The 21,718-nt window shown below is 55.0% G+C and overlaps 1 protein-coding gene and 1 long non-coding RNA gene across 2 annotated transcripts; one reads left to right on the top strand and one right to left on the bottom strand.

Annotated features, from left to right (window-relative positions):
• The first annotated feature begins 159 nt into the window (after window positions 1–159).
• On the top strand, window positions 160–21,511 carry ILVBL (ilvB acetolactate synthase like). Its single transcript, XM_056510488.1, is given in 18 exon segments — window positions 160–283; window positions 2,179–2,380; window positions 5,404–5,531; window positions 7,449–7,587; window positions 9,200–9,311; window positions 10,334–10,433; window positions 11,332–11,429; window positions 12,081–12,217; window positions 13,256–13,390; window positions 14,619–14,733; window positions 16,887–16,914; window positions 16,916–17,057; window positions 18,101–18,171; window positions 18,434–18,505; window positions 19,647–19,752; window positions 20,551–20,822; window positions 20,853–21,037; window positions 21,378–21,511. Coding segments are annotated over 16 exon segments (1,935 nt in total). The 5' UTR covers window positions 160–178; the 3' UTR covers window positions 20,796–20,822; window positions 20,853–21,037; window positions 21,378–21,511.
• On the bottom strand, window positions 7,688–8,267 carry LOC130263108 (uncharacterized). The gene is made up of 4 exons (XR_008842290.1): window positions 8,238–8,267; window positions 8,026–8,133; window positions 7,789–7,981; window positions 7,688–7,743 (listed from the first exon to the last, which is right to left on the bottom strand). It is a non-coding gene; the product is annotated as an uncharacterized LOC130263108 (long non-coding RNA).
• Window positions 21,512–21,718: the final 207 nt, after the last annotated feature.

Below are 21,718 nucleotides of genomic sequence, written 5' to 3'. Positions count from 1 at the left end.
CCTGGTGTCCCCAGGGGTTCCCACGGTGGCACTGTTGGTTCCCACGGTGGCCCTGCTGGTTCCCACGGTGGCCCTGCCGGTTCCCACGGTGGCACTGCCGGGTTCCCACGGTGGCCCTGCTGGTTCCCACGGTGGCACTGCCGGTTCCCACGGTGGCCCCCTTTCCTTGCAGCCCCCCATGGCTCTGGTGGCCGCGCTGGGCTGTGCCTGTGCCGGGCTGGTGGCCCTGGCCCTGCTGCTGGTGGCCCAGCGCCTCGGGCTGCTCTACCGGCTGCTGCACAAGGTCTGGGACATGGGGACAGGGGACAGAGGGGACATGGGGACAGGGGGACAGGGGGACAGCGGGACAGGGGGGGACATGGGGACAGGGGGACGGGGGGAGAAAATGGGGACATGGGGACAGGGGACAAACGTGGGGACAAAGTTGGGGACAGGGGGACAGGGACATGGGGACAGTGGGGACATCGGGGGGGACAGGGGGACATGGGGACAGGGGGACATGGGGACAGGGGACAGAATGGGGACATGGGACAGGGACAGGGGGACATGGGGACAGGGGGACATTGGGGATATCAGGGACAGGGGTGGACATGGGGACAGGGGACAGGGGGACATGGGGACAGTGGGGACGGGGGGGACGGGGGATATCAGGGACATGGGGACAGGGGACAGCGGGACAGGGGGGGACATGGGGACATGGGGACAGGGGACAGGGGGACATGGGGACAGGGGGACAGGGGGACAGGGGGACGGGGGGACAGGGGGACAGGGGGACATGGGGACAGGGGGACATGGGGACAGAGGGGACAGGGGGGACAGAGGGGACATGGGACAGGGGGAAAGAGGGGACAGCGGGTACATGGGGACAGGGGACAGAGGGGACATGGGGACAGGGGACAGGGGGGACAGAGGGGACAGAGGGGACAGGGGGACATAGGGGACAGCAGGGACATGGAGACAGGGGACAGGGGGGCTGGGGGACAGAGGGACAGAGGGGACGTGGGGACAGCGGGGCTGGGGGGACACTGGGGATGTTGGGGACATTGGGGACATTGGGGGAATTGGGGCATTGGGGGGACTGGGGGACATTGGAGGTGTTGGGGATATTGGGGGGATTGGGGGACACTGGAGACATTGGGGACTTTGGGGACATTGGGGATATTGGGAATTGAGGGACATTGGGGACATTTGGGGACATTGGGGAGAGTGGCGTGATATTGGGGTGAGGGGACATTGTGGGACATTGGAAGCATTGGGGACTGGGAGGACATTGGGGACATTGGGGACAGGTGGGATGGAGGACACTGAGGACAGATGTCACCGATGTCACCACTGACCCCGTGGTGACCACAGGTGGGATGGGTGGGACAAAGGGGACAGTGGGTGGCACAGGTGGGATGGAGGACACTGAGCGCAGATGTCCCTGCTGTCCCGCTGTCCCCACTGTCCCCACTGTCCCCATGTCCCCACTGTCCCTGATATCCCCAATGTCCCCACTGTCCCCAATGTCCCTGCTCACCCCAATGTCCCTGCTTACCCCAATGTCCCCACTGTCCCCACGTCCCCATGTCCCTACTGTCCCCATGTCCCTGCTGTCCCCAATGTCCCCGATGTCCCTGCTGTCCCCAATGTCCCCAATGTCCCTGCTGTCCCCAATGTCCCCGCTGTCCCTGCTGTCCCCAATTTCCCCAATATCCCCGCTGTCCCCACTGTCCCCAATATCCCTGTGTCCCCATGTCCCCAATGTCCCCGCTGTCCCCAATATCCCCGTGTCCTTGTGTCCCTGCTGTCCCCAATGTCCCCAATATCCCCTCTGTCCCCCTGTCCCCAATATCCCCGTGTCCCCGTGTCCCCATATCCCAATGTCCCCTCTGTCCCCACTGTCCCCATATCCCCATATCCCCATGTCCCCAATGTCCCCACTGTCCCCACTGTCCCCCCATCCCCGTGTCCCCGTGTCCCCATATCCCAATATACCCGCTGTCCCCGTGTCCCCGCTGTCCCCACTGTCCCCAATATCCCCGTGTCCCCATGTCCCATTATCCCAATATACCCGCTGTCCCCGTGTCCCCGCTGTCCCCCCATCCCCGCTGTCCCCGCTGTCCCCGCTGTCCCCCCATGCCCGTGTCCCCGCTGTCCCCGTGTCCCCCCATGCCCGTGTCCCCGTGCCCGGCGCAGGTGGACGCGGCCAGCCCGCGGCACGGTGGCGAGCTGGTGGCGGCGGTGCTGCGGGCGCACGGGGTGCGGTTCCTGTTCACGCTGCCCGGCGGGCACATCTCGCCCGTGCTGGTGGCCTGCGAGAAGCTCGGCATCCGCGTGCTGGACACGCGCCACGAGGCCAGCGCCGTCTTCGCCGCCGACGCCGTGTCGCGGCTCTCGGGTCAGCCTTTGTCATCCTTCGTCATTGTTTGTCACCTCTTGGCCTTGTGTGCCAGCCTTTGTCACCCATTTGTCCTTGTGTGCCAGCCTTTGTCCTTGTGTGCCAGCCTTTGTCACCCTTTGTCATTGTTTGTCACCCATTTGTCCTTGTGTGCCAGCCTTTGTCACCCTTTGTCGCCCTGTGTCATAGTTTGTCACCCATTTGTCCTTGTTTGTCACCTCTTGGCCTTGTGTGCCACCCTTTGTCACCCTTTGTCATTGTTTGTCACCTCTTGGCCTTGTGTGCCACCCTTTGTCACCCTTTGTCATTGTTTGTCACCTCTTGGCTTTGTGTGCCAGCCTTTGTCACCCTTTGTCGCCCTTTGTCGTTGTTTGTCACCATTTGTCCTTGTATGCCAGCCTTTGTCACCCTTTGTCACCTTTTGTCATTGTTTGTCACCGTTTGTCCTTGTGTGCCACCCTTTGTCACCCTTTGTCACCCTTTGTCACCCTTTGTCATTGTTTGTCACCCATTTGTCCTTGTGTGCCAGCCTTTGTCACCCTTTGTCATTGTTTGTCACCGTTTGTCCTTGTGTGCCAGCCTTTGTCACCCTTTGTCACTGTTTGTCACCGTTTGTCCTTGTGTGTCACCCTTTGTCACCCATTTGTCCTTGTGTGCCAGCCTTTGTCCTTGTGTGCCAGCCTTTGTCACCCTTTGTCGTTGTTTGTCACCGTTTGTTGTTGTGTGCCACCCTTTGTCACCCTTTGTCACCCTTTATCATTGTTTGTCACCCATTTGTCATTGTTTGTCACCTCTTGGCCTTGTGTGCCACCCTTTGTCACCCTTTGTCGCCCTTTGTTGTTGTTTGTCACCATTTGTCCTTGTGTGCCAGCCTTTGTCACCCTTTGTCATTCTTTGTCACCATTTGTCCTTGTGTGCCAGCCTTTGTCACCCATTTGTCATTGTGTGTCACCCTTTGTCACCCATTTGTCCTTGTGTGCCAGCCTTTGTCACCCTTTTTCACCCTTTGTCATTGTTTGTCACCGTTTGTTGTTGTGTGCCAGCCTTTGTCACCCTTTATCATTGTTTGTCACCCATTTGTCTTTGTTTGTCACCTCTTGGCCTTGTGTGCCACCCTTTGTCACCCTTTGTCGCCCTTTGTTGTTGTTTGTCACCATTTGTCCTTGTGTGCCAGCCTTTGTCACCCTTTGTCATTCTTTGTCACCATTTGTCCTTGTGTGCCAGCCTTTGTCACCCATTTGTCATTGTGTGTCACCCTTTGTCACCCATTTGTCCTTGTGTGCCAGCCTTTGTCACCCTTTTTCACCCTTTGTCATTGTTTGTCACCGTTTGTTGTTGTGTGCCAGCCTTTGTCACCCTTTATCATTGTTTGTCACCCATTTGTCTTTGTTTGTCACCTCTTGGCCTTGTGTGCCAGCCTTTGTCACCCTTTGTTGCCCTTTGTCGTTGTTTGTCACCATTTGTCCTTGTGTGCCAGCCTTTGTCACCCATTTGTCCTTGTGTGCCAGCCTTTGTCCTTGTGTGCCAGCCTTTGTCACCCTTTGTCACCTTTTGTCATTGTTTGTCACCCATTTGTCCTTGTGTGCCACCCTTTGTCACCCTTTGTCATTGTTTGTCACCGTTTGTTGTTGTGTGCCAGCCTTTGTCACCCTTTGTCACCTTTTGTCATTGTTTGTCACCCATTTGTCCTTGTGTGTCACCATTTGTCACCTTTTGTCATCATTTGTCACCCTTTGCCATTGTTTGTCATAATTTGTCCTTGTTTGTCACCTTTTGTCACCCATTTGTCATTGTTTGTCACCCTTTTGTCCTTGTGTGGCACCCTTTGTCACCCTTTCTCACCTATTTGTCCTTGTTTGTCACCTTTTGTCACCCTTTTCTCATAATTTTTCATCATTTGTCACCGTTTGTCCTTGTCTGTCCCCATTTCTCCCCATTTGTCCCCATTTTCCCTCATTTGTCACCTCCTGGATCAAATTCATCCTTGGTCACTTTGGCGCCATTCTGGTGCCAATATTGGTGTCACCTTGGTGTCACCTTGGTGCCACTGTGGAGCCACCTTGGAGCCATTTTGGTGCCACCTTGGTGCCACCTTGGTGTCATCTTGATGTCATTTTGGTGCCAACTTGGAGCCATTTTGGACCCACCTTGGTGACATTATTGGTGCCACCTTGATGTCATCATTGTGCCATCTTGGTGCCACCTTGGCGCCACTTTGGAGCCACCCTGGTGCCACCTTGGTGCCATTTGGTGTCACCTTGGTGCCATCTTGGTGCCATTTTGGACCCACCCTGGTGTCACCTTGATGCCATTTTGGTGTCACCTTGGTGCCACCTTGGAGCCATTTTGGTGCCACCTTGGCGCCACCTTGGAGCCACCCTGGTGCCATCTTGGTGCCACCTTGGTGCCACCTTGGCGCCATCTTGGTGCCATTTTGGCGTCACCTTGGTGCCACTTTGGAGCCACCTTGGTGACATTATTGGTGCCACCTTGATGTCATCATCGTGCCATCTTGGTGCCATCTTGGTGCCACCTTGATGCCACATTGGAGCCACCTTGGTGCCACCTTGATGCCATTTTGGCGTCACCTTGGTGCCACCTTGGTGCCACCTTGATGCCATTTTGGACCCACCTTGGTGACATTATTGGTGCCACCTTGATGCCATTTTGGTGTCACCTTGGTGCCATCTTGGTGCCATTTTGGACCCACCTTGGTGCCACCTTTGTGCCACCTTGGCGCCACCTTGGTGCCACTTTGTAGCCACCCTGGTGCCACCTTGGTGCCACCTTGGCGCCACCTTGGCGCCACCTTGGCGCCATCTTGGTGCCATTTTGGCGTCACCTTGGTGCCACTTTGGAGCCACCCTGGTGCTATCTTGGTGCCACCTTGGCGCCACCTTGGCGCCATCTTGGTGCCATTTTGGCGTCACCTTGGCGCCACTTTGGAGCCACCTTGGCGCCATTTTGGTGCCGCCCTGGTGCCACCGCGCCGCCCCGCCCCACGGTGTCCCCGCTGTCCCCAGGCTGCATCGGCGTGGCCGCTGTCACGGCGGGCCCCGGTGTCACCAACGCGGTGACGGCCGTCAAGAACGCGCAGATGGCCGAGTCGCCGCTGCTGCTGCTGGCCGGCGCCGCCGCCTCCCTGCAGAAGGTGCGGCCGCCCAAAAATTCGGGATCCCCCAAATTCCCCGCGCCCTCCCAAGCCCACTCCCAAATTCCCAGTGGCCATTCCCGAATTCCTGATGCCATTCCCAAATTTCTGATGGACATTCCCAAATTCCCAGTCCACTCCCCAATTCCCAATGGCCATTCCCAAATTCCCAATGCCCATTCCAAATTCCCAATCTGTTCCCGAATTCCCAATGGCCATTCCCAAATTCCCAATCTGTTCCCGAATTCCCAATGGCCATTCCCAAATTCCTGATGCCATTCCCAAATTCCTGATGCCATTCCGAAATTCCCAATCCATTCCCAAATTCCCAATGCCCAACCCCAAAGTCTCGATGTTATTTCCTGATTCCCGATGCCATTCCCCAGTTCCCGATGCCCATTCCCAAATTCCTGATGCCCACTCCCAAATTCCCAATGGCCATTCCCAAATTCCTGATGCCATTCCCAAATTTCTGCTGCCATTCCCCAATTCCCAATGGCCATTCCTAAATTCCTGATGCCATTCCCAAATTCCCAATCTGTTCCCGAATTCCCAATGGCCATTCCCGAATTCCTGATGCCATTCCCGAATTACCAATCCATTCCCAAATTCCCAGTGCCCAACCCCAAAGTCTCGATGTTATTTCCTGATTCCCGATGCCATTCCCCAATTCCCAATGGCCATTCCCAAATTCCTGATGCCATTCCCCAATTCCCTATGGCCATTCCCCAATTCCCTATGGCCATTCCCCAATTCCCTATGGCCATTCCCAAATTCCTGATGCCATTCCCAAATTCCTGATGCCCATTCCCAAATTCCCAATGCCGATTTCCAGATTCCCAATGCCCATTCCCAAATTCCTGATGCCATTCCTGATGCCATTCCCAAATTCCTGGTGCCCATTCCCAGTGCCCATTCCCGAATTCCTGATTGCATTCCCGAATATCTAGTGCCCATTCCTGAAATCCCGGTGCCCATTCCCGAATTCCTTGTGCCATTCCCAAGTTCCCAATGCCCATTCCTGATGCCAGGCCCAAATTCCAGATGCCAATTACTGATGCCATTCCCAAACTCCTGATTTGCAATCCGTTAATTCCCCATTAATTTCCCGTTAATTCCCCGTTAATTTCCCGATAATTCCTCATTAATTTCCTGTTAATTTCCCGTTAAGTTCCTGTTAATTTCCCGTTAATTCCCCGTTAATTTCCCCTTAATTTTCCATTAATTCCCCGTTAATTTCCCATTAATTTCATGTTAATTCCCCGTCAAATTCCCGTTAATTTCCCGTTAACTTAATTTGAATTCCCACCCCAGGGTCGGGGCGCTCTCCAGGACATCCCGCAGCTGCCGCTGTTCCCACATTCCCCGAGCCCATTCCTGATTAATTCCCCATTAATTCCCCGTTAATTCCCCGTTAATTCCCCATTAATTCCCCATTAATTCCCCGTTAATTCCCTGTTAATTCCCGTTAATTTCCCGTTAATTGCCCATTAATTCCCAGTTAATTCCCGTTAATTCCCATTAATTCCCCATTAATTCCCCATTAATTCCCCGTTAATTCCCCATTAATTCCCCGTTAATTCCCCGATTAATTCCCCGTTAATTCCCAGGGCCGGGGCGCCCTCCAGGACATCCCGCAGCTGCCGCTGTTCCCACATTCCCCGGTTAATTCCCCATTAATTCCCCGTTAATTCCCCGTTAATTCCCCATTAATTCCCCGTTAATTCCCCGATTAATTCCCCGTTAATTCCCCGTTAATTAACTGTTTTCCCCTCCCAGGGCCGCGGCGCTCTCCAGGACATCCCGCAGCTGCCGCTGTTCCCACATTCCCCGTGCCCATTCCTGATTAATTCCCCATTAATTTCCCGTTAATTCCCCGTTAATTCCTGGTTAATTTAATTGTTTTTCCCCTCCCAGGGCCGGGGCGCTCTCCAGGACATCCCGCAGCTGCCGCTGTTCCGCACGCTCTGCAAATCCGCGCTGTCCGTGCGCGCCGTGCGCGACATCGTCCCCACGCTGCGCCGCGCCATCGCCACCGCCTGCGAGGGCACCCCGGGTGGGGGGCGCCCCAAAATCCACTGGGGGTGGGATCCAGGAATCAGCCCCGGGATCCCAAAATCCACCTGGGGGTGGGATCCAGGAATCAGCACTGGGATCCCAAAATCCACCTGGGGGTGGGATCCAGGAATCAGCCCCGGGATCCCAAAATTCACTGGGGGTGGGATCCAGGAATCAGCACCAGGATCCCAAAATCTACCTGGGGGTGGGATCCAGGAATCAGCCCCGGGATCCCAAAATCAGCCCCGGAATCCCTAAATCAACCCCAGAATCCCGAAATTTCCCTGGGGGTGGGATCCAAAATCAACCCCGGGATCCCAAAATCAGCACCGAGATCCCAAAATTCATTGGGGGTGGGATCCAGGAATCAGCCTCGGGATCCCAAAATTCACCTGGGGGTGGGAACCCCAAATCAGCACCGACATCCCAAAAATACCTGGGGGTGGGATCCAAAATCAACCCCGGGATCCCAAAATTACCTGGGGGTGGGATCCAGGAATCAGCACCGGGATCCCAAAATCAGCCCCAGAATCCCAAAATTCACCTGGGAGTGGGATCCACAAATCAGTACCGGAATCCCAAAAACAGCCCTGGAATCCCAAAATCGACCCCAGAATCCCGAAATCAGCCCCGGGATCCCAAAGTTACCTGGGGGTGGGAACCCCAAATCAGCCCCAGATCCCGAAATTTCCATGGGATTGGGAACCCCAAAATCTTCCCCGGAATCCCAAAATCAGCCCTGCAATCCCAAAATTTCCCTGGGGTTGGGATCCCAAAAATCAGCCCCAGGGATGGAAAATTTGGGATGGATTCCTAAAATTTGGGATTTTTCCCTGTGGGTTTTTGGGAGTCCTGCTGTGGGATTTGGGGTCTCCATCCCCTTGCTGGGGTTTTGGGGTGACCCCCGTGGGTTTGGGGTTTTTTGGGGTGTCTGGGGCTGGAATTTTGGGATCACTTGGGATTTCTTGTGGTGTTTGGGGATCAAGGTTTGGGTGAGCTCAGGAGGGTTTTGGGGACAATTTTGGGGCTGGTTTTTGGGGGTCTTGCTGTGGGATTTTGGATCTCAAACCCCTCATTGGGATTTTGGGGTGACCCCCGCGGGTTTGGGTTTTTTTTGGGGGGGTTTCGGGTCCTGCTGTGGGATTTGGGGTCCCCATCCCCTCGTTGGGATTTTGGGGTGACCCCCGTGGGTTTGGGGTTTTTTGGGGTGTCTGGGGCTGGAATTTTGGGATCACTTGGGATTTTGGGGGTGTTTGGGGATCAAGGTTTGGGTGAGCTCAGGAGGGTTTTGGGGACAATTTTGGGGCTGCTTTTGGGGGTTTTTGGGGGTCTTGCTGTGGGATTTTGGATCTCAAACCCCTCATTGGGATTTTGGGGTGACCCCCGCGGGTTTGGGGTTTTTTTTGGGGGGGGTTTTGGGGTCCTGCTGTGGGATTTGGGGTCTCCATCCCCTCGTTGGGATTTTGGGGTGACCCCCGCGGGTTTTGGGGTTTTTGGGGATTTTTTTGGGGGGGATTTTGGGGTCCTGCTGTGGGATTTGGGGTCTCCATCCCCTCGTTGGGATTTTGGGGTGACCCCCGCGGGTTTTGGGGTTTTTGGGGTGCCCCCAGGCCCCGTGTTCGTGGAGCTGCCCATCGATGTGCTCTACCCCTTCCACGTGGTGCAGAAGGAGCTCGGGGGCTCCAAAACCCCCCGGGGGCTGCGGGGGAAGCTCGTCCAGTGGTGAGAGAACACCCCAAAACCACCCCAAAAACATCCCAAAAATGTCCCAAAATGACCCCTAAAACCACCCGAAGAATACCCTGAAAACACCCCCAAAATAACCTAAAAACACCCCAAAAATAACCTAGAACCATCCCCAAAAATACCCCAAAAACATCTCAAAAATACTCTAAAAACACCCCAAAAATACCCTAAAAACACCCTAAAAATACGCTAAAAACACCCCAAAAATATTCTAAAAACTACCCTGAAAACATCTCAAAAAATACCCTAAAACCACCCCAAAAATACCCCAAAAACATCTCAAAAATAACCTCAAACCACCCCAGAAACATCCCCAAAAATACCCTAAAAATATCCCAAAAACATCCCCAAAAACGCCCCGAAAACTACCCTAAAACCACCCCAGAAATACCCTAAAAACACCCCAAAAATACCCTGAAAACATCTCAAAAATACACTAAAAATATCTCAAAAAATACCCTAAAAATATCTCAAAAACATCCCAAAAATACCCTAAAATCACCCCAAAGAAAACCCTAAAAATGCCCTCAAAACTACCCTAAAAACATTTCAAAAAATACACTAAAAATATCTCAAGAAATACCCTAAAAATATCCAGAAAAATACTCTAAAAACATCTCCAGAAACACCCCAAAAATACCCTAAAAACACCCCAGAAATACCCTAAAAAATCTCAAAAATACCCTAAAACCCCAAAAATACCCCAAAAACATCCCAAAAACACCGCAAAAAATACCCTAAAAACACCCCCAAACCATCCCCAAAAAAAAAAACCCCAAAAAACCTCAAACCATCCCCAAAAAAACCCATAAAAACCCCAACTAAAACCCTGAAAAAAAATTTAAAAAAAAATTTAAAACCCACAAAAGACCCCATAAAACCCCCCAAAAAACCCCAATCCCAAACCCCACAAAACTCTAAAACCCCAAAAAACCCCAAAAACCCCAAAAAAGCCCCAAAAAAGCCCCAAAAAAGCCCCAAAACCCCAAACCCTGCAGGTACCTGGACAATTACCTGCGGGATCTGTTCGCGGGCGCCTGGGAGCCGCGGGACCTGACCCCGCTGCCCCTGCACATCCCCACGGCCAGGCCCGAGCAGGTGAGACCCCAAAAACCCCAAAAACCCCAAATTGGGGATCCAGGGGGTTTAGGGGATTTTTTGGGGATTTTTTGGGATTTTTTGAGGATTTTTTTTTAATTTTTTGGGGATTTTTTGAGGTTTTTCTCGGTTTTTTTAGGGGATTTTTTGGGTTGGTTTTTGGGTTTTTTAGGGGATTTTGTGGGGTTTGAGACGGTTTTTTTTGGGGTTTTTGGGGTTTTGGGGTTTTTTGGGGTTTGGGATCAGGTTTTTGGGGTGGATTGAGGGGTTTTTATGGGGGTTTGGGGGTTTTTTTGGGGGGTTTTTTTGTGAGGTTTTTGGGTGGGTTTGGGACCTGACCCCGCTGCCCCTGCACATCCCCACGGCCAGGCCCGAGCAGGTGAGACCCCAAAAACCCCAAAAACCCCAAATACCCCAAACTGGGGATCCAGGGGGTTTAGGGGATTTTTTGGGGATTTTTTGGGGGTTTTTCTAGGTTTTTAAAGGGGATTTTTGGGGTTTTTTTGTGGAATTTTTGGTGTTTTTTTGTTTTTTCAGGGGTTTCTGTGGGATTTTGGTTGGGGTTTTTGGGATGGGATTTGGGTTTTTTTGGGGGTTAGAGCCTTTTGGGGATAATCCCAGCTCTTTTTGGGTTAATTCTGACTTTTTTGGGGTTAATCCTGTTTTTTTTTTTTTTTTGTGGTTAATCCTGGGTTTAATCCCAGTGTTTGTGGTTAATCCTGGCTCTTTGTGGTTAATCCCGGGTTTAATCCCAGTTTTTGTGGCTAATCCCGGGTTTAATCCCAGTGTTTGTGGTTAATCCTGGCTCTTTGTGGTTAATCCCGGGTTTAATCCCAGTTTTTGTGGCTAATCCCGGGTTTAATCCCAGTGTTTGTGGTTAATCCCGGGTTTAATCCAGGTCCAGCTCTGCTCAGAGCTGCTGAGCCGGGCCCAGCGGCCGCTGCTGCTCGTGGGGAGCCAGGCCCTGCTGCCCCCAACCCCCGCTGAGGAGCTGAGGTGGGAGCGACTGGGAGGGACTGGGGGGGACTGGGAGGGACTGGGAGGGACTGGGGGGGACTGGGAGGGACTGGGAGGGACTGGGGGGATCTGGGGGGATCTGGGGTCCCAAATCAGCAATTTTTGGGTCCAGATGGAGCCATTTTTGGGATCTGGATTGAGCTGGTTTTGGGTCTGCACGGATCCCGTTTGTGACGTTGTCCCTCCTGTGTCCCTGTCCCTGTCCCTGTCCCTGTGTCCCTGTCCCTGTGTCCCTGTGTCCCTGTCCCTGTCCCTGTGTCCCTGTGTCCCTGTCCCTGTGTCCCTGTCCCTGTGTCCCTGTGTCCCTGTCCCTGTCCCTGTCCCTGTCCCTGTCCCTGTCCCTGTGTCCCTGTCCCTGTGTCTCTGTCCCTGTGTCCCTGTCCCTGTCCCTGTCCCTGTGTCCCTGTCCCTGTCCCTGTCCCTGTCCCTGTCCCTGTCCCTGTGTCCCTGTCCCTGTCCCTGTCCCTGTCCCTGTCCCTGTCCCTGTCCCTGTGTCCCTGTCCCTGTGTCCCTGTCCCTGTCCCTGTCCCTGTCCCTGTCCCTGTGTCCCTGTCCCTGTGTCCCTGTGTCCCTGTGTCCCTGTGTCCCTGTCCCTGTGTCCCTGTGTCCCTGTCCCTGTCCCTGTCCCAGCTCGGCCCTGCAGGCTCTGGGTGTCCCCTGTTTCCTGGGGGGGGCGGCGCGGGGGCTGCTGCCCCCCGAGTGTCCCCTGGGGCTGCGGCAGAACCGGCGCCAGGCGCTGCAGGAGGCCGACCTGGTGCTGCTGGCAGGTACCACAGCTGTCCCCAAGTGTCCCCAGGGTGTCCCCAGGGTGTCCCCAAAGATATCCCCAAAGTGTCCCCAAAATGTCCCCAAAGTGTCCCCAAAGTATCTCTAAAGTGTCCCCAAAATGTCCCCAAAATATCCCCAAAGTGTCCCCAGAATATCCCCAGAGTGTCCCCAGAGTGTCCCCAGGGTGTCCCCAAAATATCCCCAAAGTGTCCCCAAAATATCCCCAGGGTGTCCCCAAAATATCCCCAGAGTGTCCCAAAATATCCCCAAAGTGTCCCCAAAGTGTCCCTAAAATATCTCCAAAGTGTCCCCAAAATGTCCCCAAAATTCGCCCAAAATATCCCCAAAGTGTCCCCAAAATATCCCCAAAATGTCCCCAAAATATCCCCAGAGTGTTCCCAAAGTGTCCCCAAAATATCCCCAGTGTCCCCAGAGTGTCCCCAAGGGAGTGGCAGTGTCCAGAGTGTCCCCAAAAGGTCCCCAAGGTGTCCCCAAAGTGTCCCCAAAACATCCCCAAAGTGTCCCCAAAACATCCCCAAAGTGTCCCAAGGGGGGTGGGAGGGGTAAAATGTCTCCAAAATGTTCTCAAAGTGTCCCCAAAATATCCCCAAAATGTCCCCATAACGTCCCCAAAGTGTCCCCAAGGGAGTGGCAGTGCCCAGAGTGTCCCTAAAGTGTCCCCAAAGTGCCCTCGAAGTGTCCCCAAGGGGGTGGAAGTGCCCAGAGTGTCCCCAAAGTGCCCCCGAAGTGTCCCCAAGGGGGTGGAAGTGCACAAAGTGTCCCTGGAGTGTCCCCAAAGTGTCCCCAAGGGGAGGGGACAGTGCCCAAAGTGTCCCCAAGTGTCCCCAGAGTGTCCCCAAGGGGAGGGGACAGTGCCCAGAGTGTCCCCAAGTGTCCCCAGAGTGTCCCCACAATTCGCCACTTTGTTGCGCTGCTTGACCCACTTAGGGGACCGGCACTGAGCCACTTTTGGCGACACTTTGGTGCCACCCCCTGAATGTCCCCAAATGTCCTGAAATGTCCCCAAATGTCCCCAGGCATGGTCTGTGATTTCCGTCTGTCCTACGGGCGCCTCTTCGGCCGCGGCGCCGCTGTGGTGGCCGTGAACCGCGACCGGGGGCAGCTGCTGCGGAACGCGGACGTGTTCTGGAAACCCCGGCTGGCCGTGCAGGGTGAGGGGGGACATCTGGGATTTGGGGGGAAAATGGGGAAATTTGGGGTGAAAATTGGGAAATTTGGGGTCAAAATCGGGAAATTTGGGGTGAAAATGAGGAAATTTGGGTCAAACCGCGACCGGGGGCGGCTGCTGAGGAACGCGGACGTGTTCTGGAAACCCCGGCTGGCCGTGCAGGGTGAGGGGGGAAAACTGGGATTTGGAGTCAGAAATGGGGATTTTGGGGTCAAAATTGGGAGATTTGGGGTGAAAATGTGAAAGTTTTGGGTCAAAATGAGACAATTTTGGGTCAAACCGCGACCGGGGCAACGTCAAAGTCTTCTGGAGACCCCGGCTGGCCGTGCAGGGTGAGGGGGGAAAACTGGGATTTGGGGGTGAAAATGTGAAAATTTGGGGTGAAAATGAGGAAATTTGGGGTGAAAATGTGGAAATTTGGGTCAAAATGTGACAATTTTAGGTCAAACCACAGCCAGGGGCAGCTGCTGTGGAATTTTGGAAACCGCAGCTGTGTTGGGGCAATGGGAACAGGAGTTGAGATTTTGGGGACAGAAATTGGGATACTGGGGTCACAAATTGCGATTTTGGGGTCAAAATGTGAAAATTTGGGGTATAAACGAGGCAATTTTGGGTCAAACTGCGACCTGGTGACACTTTGGGGTCCCCTTGGTGACATTTTGGGGTTTCTCTGGTGACATTTTGTGTCCCCAGGTGACTCTGTGGGTCTCTCTGGTGACACTTTGGGGTCCCCCCAGTGACACTCTGTGTCCCCAGGTGACATTTTGGGGTTTCCCAGGTGACACTTTGGGGTCCCCCCCAGTGACACTCTGTGTCCCCAGGTGACACTTTGTGTCCCCAGGTGACATTTTGGGGTTTCCCAGGTGACATTCTGTGTCCCCAGTGGCACTTTGTGTCCCCAGGTGACATTTTGGGGTTTCCCAGGTGACACTTTGTGTCCCCAGGTGACATTTTGTGTCCCCAGGTGACCCTGTGGGTCTCTCTGGTGACACTTTGGGGTCCCCCCAGTGACACTCTGTGTCCCCAGGTGACATTTTGTGTCCCCAGGTGACACTTTGGGGTCCCCCCAGTGACACTCTGTGTCCCCAGGTGACCCTGTGGGTCTCTCTGGTGACACTTTGTGTCCCCAGGTGACACTTTGGGGTTTCCCAGGTGACACTCTGTGTCCCCAGGTGACACTTTGTGTCCCCAGTGACACTTTGTGTCCCCAGGTGACCCTGCCTCCTTCCTGCTGGCCCTGGCCCGAGCCCTGCCCGGGTTCTCGTGTCCCCCCGAGTGGCTGCAGCGGCTGCGGGACAGAGAGAGGGACAAAGAGCAGCAGAACCGGTGAGGGACAGGGGACCGGGGACAGGGGGACACTGGGGACAGTGGGGACATTGGGGACATTGAGGGGACACACTCGGGGGACACTGGGGACATTGGGGACACTGGGGACACTGCGGACACTGGGGACACTGGGGATATTGGGGACACTGGGGACATTGGGGACATTGGGGACACTTTGGGGACATTGGGGATGGACTGGGGACACTGGGGACATTGGGGACACTGGGGACAGTTTGGGGACAGTGGGGACATTGAGGACATTGGGGACACTTTGGGGACATTGGGGACAGTGGGGACAAAGAGCAGCAGAACCGGTGAGTGACAGGGGACAGGGGGACAGGGGGGACATTGGGGACACTGGGGACATTGGGGACATTGAGGGGATTGGGGACATTGGGGACATTGGGGACACTGGGGACATTGGGACACTGGGGACATTGGGGACACTGGGGTATTGGGGACAGTGGGGACAGGGGTGACACGGGGTGGGGACAGGGACAGGGGTGGCCCCAATGAGGAGGATTGGGGGGGTGGGAATCCCATTCCCAATTTTGGGGCCACCCCCATGTCCCCTTTTCCCAGGATTTTTGGGTCTCTCCCCCATTATTAATTTTGGCTATTTTTAGGTCTCTCCCCCATTGTTAATTTTGGCTATTTTGGGTCTCTCCCCCGCTGTTAATTGTTAATTTTGGCTATTTTTCGGTCTCTCCCCCATTATTAATTTTGGCTATTTTGGGTCTCTCCCCCATTATTAATTTTGCCTATTTTGGGTCTCTCCCCCATTATTAATTTTGGCTATTTTGGGTCTCTCCCCCATTATTAATTTTGGCTATTTTGGGTCTCTCCCCCATTATTAATTTTGGCTATTTTGAGGTCTCTCCCCCGTTGTTAATTGTTAATTTTGGCTATTTTGGGTCTCTCCCCATTGTTAATTTTGGCTATTTTGGGTCTCTCCCCCATTGTTAATTTTGGCTATTTTGGGTCTCTCCCCCATTGTTAATTTTGGCTATTTTGGGTCTCTCCCCCGCTGTTAATTGTTAATTTTGGCTATTTTTGGGTCTCTCCCCCCTGTTAATTGCTAATTTTGGCTATTTTGGGTCTCTCCCCCATTGTTAATTTTGGCTATTTTTGGGTCTCTACCCCCATTGTTAATTTTGGCTATTTTTAGGTCTCTCCCCCATTGTTAATTTTGGCTATTTTGGATCTCTCCCCCGCTGTTAATTGTTAATTTTGGCTATTTTGGGTCTCTCCCCATTATTAATTTTGGCTATTTTGGGTCTCTCCCCTCTGTTAATTGCTAATTTTGGCTATTTTGGGTCTCTCCCCATTATTAATTTTGGCTATTTTTAGGTCTCCCCCTCATTGTTAATTTTGGCTATTTTAGGTCTCTCCCCCATTGTTAATTTTGGCTATTTTGAGGTCTCTCCCCATTATTAATTTTGGCTATTTTGGGTCTCTCCCCCATTATTAATTTTGGCTATTTTGTCTCTCTTTTGGTTCCCCATTGTTAATTTTGGCTATTTTGGGTCTCTCCCCCATTATTAAATTTGGCTATTTTGGGTCTCTCCCCCATTGTTAATTTTGGCTATTTTGTCTCCCCCTCATTGTTAATTTTGGCTATTTTAGGTCTCTCCCCCATTATTAATTTTGGCTATTTTTGGGTCTCTCCCCCATTATTAATTTTGGCTATTTTGGGTCTCTCCCCCATTATTAATTTTGACTATTTTAGGTCTCTCCCCCATTGTTAATTTTGGCTATTTTTGGGTCTCTCCCCCCCATTATTAATTTTGGCTATTTTGGGTCTCTCCCCCATTATTAATTTTGGCTATTTTGGGTCTCTCCCCCCCATTGTTAATTGCTAATTTTGTCTATTTTGGGTCTCTCCCCCGCTGTTAATTTTGGCTATTTTTGGGTTCCCCTCTCCCCCACTGTTAATTGTTAATTTTGGCTATTTTTGGGTCTCTACCCCATTGTTAATTTTGGCTATTTTGGGTCTCTCCCCCGCTGTTAATTGCTAATTTTGGCTATTTTGGGTCTCTCCCCCATTGTTAGTTTCGGGTATTTTGGGTCTCTCCCCCCTGTTAATTGCTAATTTTGGCTATTTTGGGTCTCTCCCCCGCTGTTAATTGCTAATTTAGTCTGTTTTCCCCCAGGGCCAGGGCGGCCGTGCCCCCCCCCGTGCCACCTGAACCCGCTGGCGCTGCTGCAGGCCCTGGAGCGGCTCCTGCCGCCCCACGCGCTGCTCGTGGCCGACGGCGGCGACTTCGTGGCCACGGCCGCGTACACGGTGCGGCCACGGCGGCCGCGGGCATGGCTGGACCCGGGTACGGCACCGGGGACGGGGGGACACCTGGGGACACCTGGGGACACCTGGGGACACCTGGGGACAGAGTGGGGACAGAGCGGGGACACCTGGGGACAGAGTGGGGACACGTGGGGACACCTGGGGACAGAGTGGAGACAGCATGGGAACAGCTTGGGGACACATGGGGACACCTGGGGACATGGCCAGACCATGGCGACAGAGTGGGGACACCTGGGGACACGGTGGGACACGTGGGGACACGGTGGGACAGAGTGGGGACACTTGGGGACCCTTGGGGACAGAGTGGGGACATGTGGGGACCCTTGGGGACACTTGAGGACCCTTGGGGACAGAGTGGGGACCGAGTGGGGACACTTGGGGACAGAGTGGGGACACGTTGGGACAGAGTGGGGACATGTGGGGACACGTGGGGACATGTGGGGACAGAGTGGGGACATGGCCAGGCCATGGGGACAGAGTTGGGACGGCTTGGGGACTCGTGGGGACAGTGTGGGGACACCTGGGGACACTTGGGGACAGAGTGGGGACACGTGGGGACACGTGGGGACATGGATGGTGTAGTGGCACTGATGTCCCCACAACGTCCCCACTGTCCCCTGTCCCAGTGATGGTGGCACTGATGTCCCTCTGTCCCCCTGTCCCTCTGTCCCTCTGTCCCCAGTGATGGTGTCCTGATGTCCCTCTGTCCCAGTGATGGTGGCACTGATGTCCCTCTGTCCCCTCTGTCGGTGACACTGATGTCCCCCTGTCCCTCTGTCCCCAATGATGGTGTCCTGATGTCCCTCTGTCCCAGTGATGGTGTCCCTGTTTCCCTCTGTCCCCAGTGATGGTGTCCCTCTGTCCCTCTGTCCCCAGTGATGGTGTCCCTCTGTCCCAGTGATGGTGTCCCTCTGTCCCTCTGTCCCTCTGTCCCCAGTGATGGTGTCCCTCTGTCCCTGTGTCCCTCTGTCCCAGTGATGGTGTCCCTGTGTCCCTCTGTCCCTCTGTCCCTGTGTCCCTCTGTCCCAGTGATGGTGTCCTGATGTCCCTGTGTCCCCTCAGGTCCCTTTGGCACTCTGGGCGTGGGCGGAGGATTCGCACTCGGGGCCAAACTGTGCCGGCCCGAGGCTGAGGTGACACCCTGGGGACACTGGGGGGACACTGGGGGGGTTTGGGGACAATGGGAACACTGGGGGGTCGTTGGGGATGTTGGGAGGGACATGGGGACACTGGGGACATTGGAGGGGACAAGGGGAGAATGGGGACATTGGGGGCATTGGGGACACTGGGGGCGTTGGGACACTGGGGACATTGGGGACACTGGGGACACTGGGGGGCTGAAGGGTCCCAGTGCCACCCGCTGGGGACACAGGTGACATTTGGGGACATCCCCAGGTGTGGGTGCTGTACGGGGACGGCTCGCTGGGCTTCAGCCTGATGGAGTTCGACACCTTCGTGCGCCACAAGGTCACTGTCACTGTCATTGTCACTGTCACTGTCATTGTCACTGTCACTGTCATTGTCACTGTCACCCTGTCATTGTCACTGTCACCTGTCATTGTCACTGTCACCTCACTGTACCCTGGTTGTCACTGTGTCACTGTCCTTGTGTCATTGTCACCTGTCATTGTCATTTTGTCACTGTCACCACTGTGATTATCACCTGTCACCTGTCCCTGTCACCATCCCAGGGGTGCCACCTGTCCCCTCCCTGTCCTTGTCTCTGGGGTGTCACCTGTCCCTCTCCTGAGGGTGGGACCTGTCCCTGTCCCCAAGGGTGTCACCTCTGTCCCGTGTCCCTGTCCCGTGTCACCCGTGTCCCCTCTGTTCCCAGTGTCCCCTGTGTCACTCCCTGTCCCGTGTCCCCCCAGTGTCCCTTCTGTCCCCCGTGTCCCCTGTGTCCCCTCTGTCCCCGCTGTCCCCTCTGTCCCTGTCCCTGTGTCACTCTCTGTCCCCACTGTCCCTGTCCCTGTGTCATTCTATGTCCCCTGTGTCACTCTGTCCCCCTGTCCCTGTGTCACTCTCTGTCCCCCCTGTCCCTGTCCCTGTGTCACTCTCTGTCCCCTGTGTCACTGTCCCTGTGTCACTCTCTGTCCCTGTGTCACTCTCTCCCTGTGTCACTCTGTCCCCCCTGTCCCTGTCCCTGTGTCACTCTGTCCCTGTGTCACTCTCTGTCTCCCTGTCCCTGTCCCTGTCTCTCTCCTGTGTCACTGTCCCTGTGTCACTCTGTCCCTGTGTCACTCTCTGTCCCTGTGTCACTCTGTCCCTGTGTCACTCTGTCCCTGTCCCTGTGTCACTCTGTCCCTGTGTCACTCTCTGTCCCTGTGTCACTCTGTCCCTGTGTCACTCTGTCTCCCTGTCCCTGTCCCTGTGTCACTGTCCCTGTGTCACTCTCTGTCCCTGTGTCACTCTGTCTCCCTGTCCCTGTCCCTGTGTCACTCTCTGTCCCTGTGTCACTCTGTCCCTGTGTCACTCTGTCCCTGTGTCACTCTGTCCCTGTGTCACTCTGTCCCTGTGTCACTCTGTCCCTGTGTCACTCTCTGTCTCTGTCCCTGTGTCACTCTGTCCCTGTGTCCCCCTGTCCCTGTGTCACTCTGTCCCGTGCCAGGTCCCGGTGATCGCGCTCGTTGGGAACGACGCCGGCTGGACTCAGATCAGCCGCGAGCAGCTCCCCCTGCTGGGCAGCGCCGTGGGCTGCAGGCTGAGCTACAGCGGTGAGTGACCACTGACCACTGAGTGACCCTGAGTGACCACTGACCACTGAGTGACCACTGACCACTGACCAACTGAGTGAGCACTGACCCCCAGTGAGCACAGCCTGTGGCACAGGCACAGCAGCTCCCCCTGCTGGGCAGCGCCGTGGGCTGCAGGCTGAGCTACAGCGGTGAGTGACCACTGACCACTGAGTGACCACTGACCAGAGTGACCACTGAGTGACCACTGAGTGACCAACTGATCACTGAGTGACCAATGACCACTGAGTGACCCTGAGTGACCACTGAGTGACCAGAGTGACCAGACTGACCACTGAGTGACCACTGACCACTGAGTGACCACTGACCAGTGAGTGACCAGTGACTGCTGACCACTGACCAGTGACCGGGGAACACTGAGGGGACCTCGGTGGTGACAGTGCCACCTCCCTGTCCGTGTGCCACCCCCAGCAATGGCAATGCCACCTCCCTGTCCCCCAGAGGTGACAGTGCCATCCCTGTGACAGTGACAATGCCACTCCCACTGTCCCCCTGTTGACAGTGACACTTCTTAGTGACAATGCCACCCCCAGAGGTGACAACGCCACCTCTCTTGTCCCTCTGGTGACAATCCTACCCCCGTGTCGGTGACAATGCCACCTGCAGCAATGACTCTGCCACCTCCAGCAGTGACAATGTCACCCCCAGAGGTGACAATGCCACCTCCCTGGTCACCCTGCCACCCCCCTGGTGACACTGCCACCCCCCTGGTGACACTGCCACCCCCATGTTGGTGACACTGCCACTCTCTGTCCCCAGATTACCACTTGGTGGCGGCGGCGCTGGGAGGCCGAGGCTTCGTGCTGGACAGCGCTGGGGACACTGGGGACACTGGGGGGGACACTGGGGACACTGGGGGGGACACCGGGGACACCGGGGACACCGAGGCCAGGGTGGTGGCCGTGCTGAGGGCGGCGCAGGCCGAGTGTCACCGCGGCCACCCCGTCCTTGTCAACGCCCTGCTGGGCCCCAGCGACTTCCGGCAGGGATCCGTGTCCGTCTGAGGGACACCGAGTGTCACCACATGTCACCAAGGGACACCGAGTGTCACCACGTGTCACTGAGGGTCATCGAGTGTCACTGAGTGTCCCCAAGGGTCATTGAATGTCCCCAAGTGTCCCCAAGGGTCTCCAGAGTGGCCTCAGTGTCCCCAAGAGTCACCAAGTGTCCCCGAGGGTCATCGAGTGTCATCAAGGATCATGGAGTGTCCCCAAGGGTCACTGAGGGTCACCAAATGTCACCACGTGTCACCAAGGGACACCGAGTGTCACCAAGGGACACCAAATGTCACTGAGGTCATCGAGTGTCACTGAGTGTCCCCCAAGGGTCATCAAGGGTCCCCAGGTGTCACCGAGAGACACCAAATGTCACTGAGTGTCCCCAAGGGTCACCAGAGTGGCCTCAGTGTCACTGAGTGTCCCCAAGTGCCACCAGAGTGTCACTGAAGTGTCACCAGTGTCCCCACACTGGCCCCAGTGTCCCTGAGTGTCCCCAAGTGTCACTGACTGTCCCCAGACTGTCCCAAGTGTCCCCAAATGTCCCCAGTTGCCACTGAGTGCCACCAAATGTCACCACAGTGCCCTCAGTGTCACCGAGTGTCACCAAGTGTCACCAGAGCCACCCTGGACTGGTCCCAGGGGGTGGCAGGTGACACTTGGGGCACTGTCCCCTCCTTTGGTGACACTTTGGGCACTGCCACCCCCCCTTGGGGACATTTTGGGGACATTTCAGGGACATTTTTGGCACTGCCACCCCCGTGGGAATAAAGAGCCGTGTCCTTTATTGCCGGTGACAATTTGGGGACAGTGACAAAGGCGAGGGAGGGGACAAAGGAAATTTTGGGGATTTTGGGGATTTTTGACACAATTTTTTTTATTTTGGGGATTTTTTGCTGGAATTTTTTGGGGGAAGTTTCGTGTGGAATTTG

The sequence above is a fragment of the Oenanthe melanoleuca genome, chromosome 25 (genome assembly GCF_029582105.1).
Source record: "Oenanthe melanoleuca isolate GR-GAL-2019-014 chromosome 25, OMel1.0, whole genome shotgun sequence".
NCBI classification, from domain to species: domain Eukaryota; kingdom Metazoa; phylum Chordata; class Aves; order Passeriformes; family Muscicapidae; genus Oenanthe; species Oenanthe melanoleuca.
Note: the sequence above shows the minus strand (reverse complement) of the source record. Positions and strands in the feature narration are given on the sequence as shown.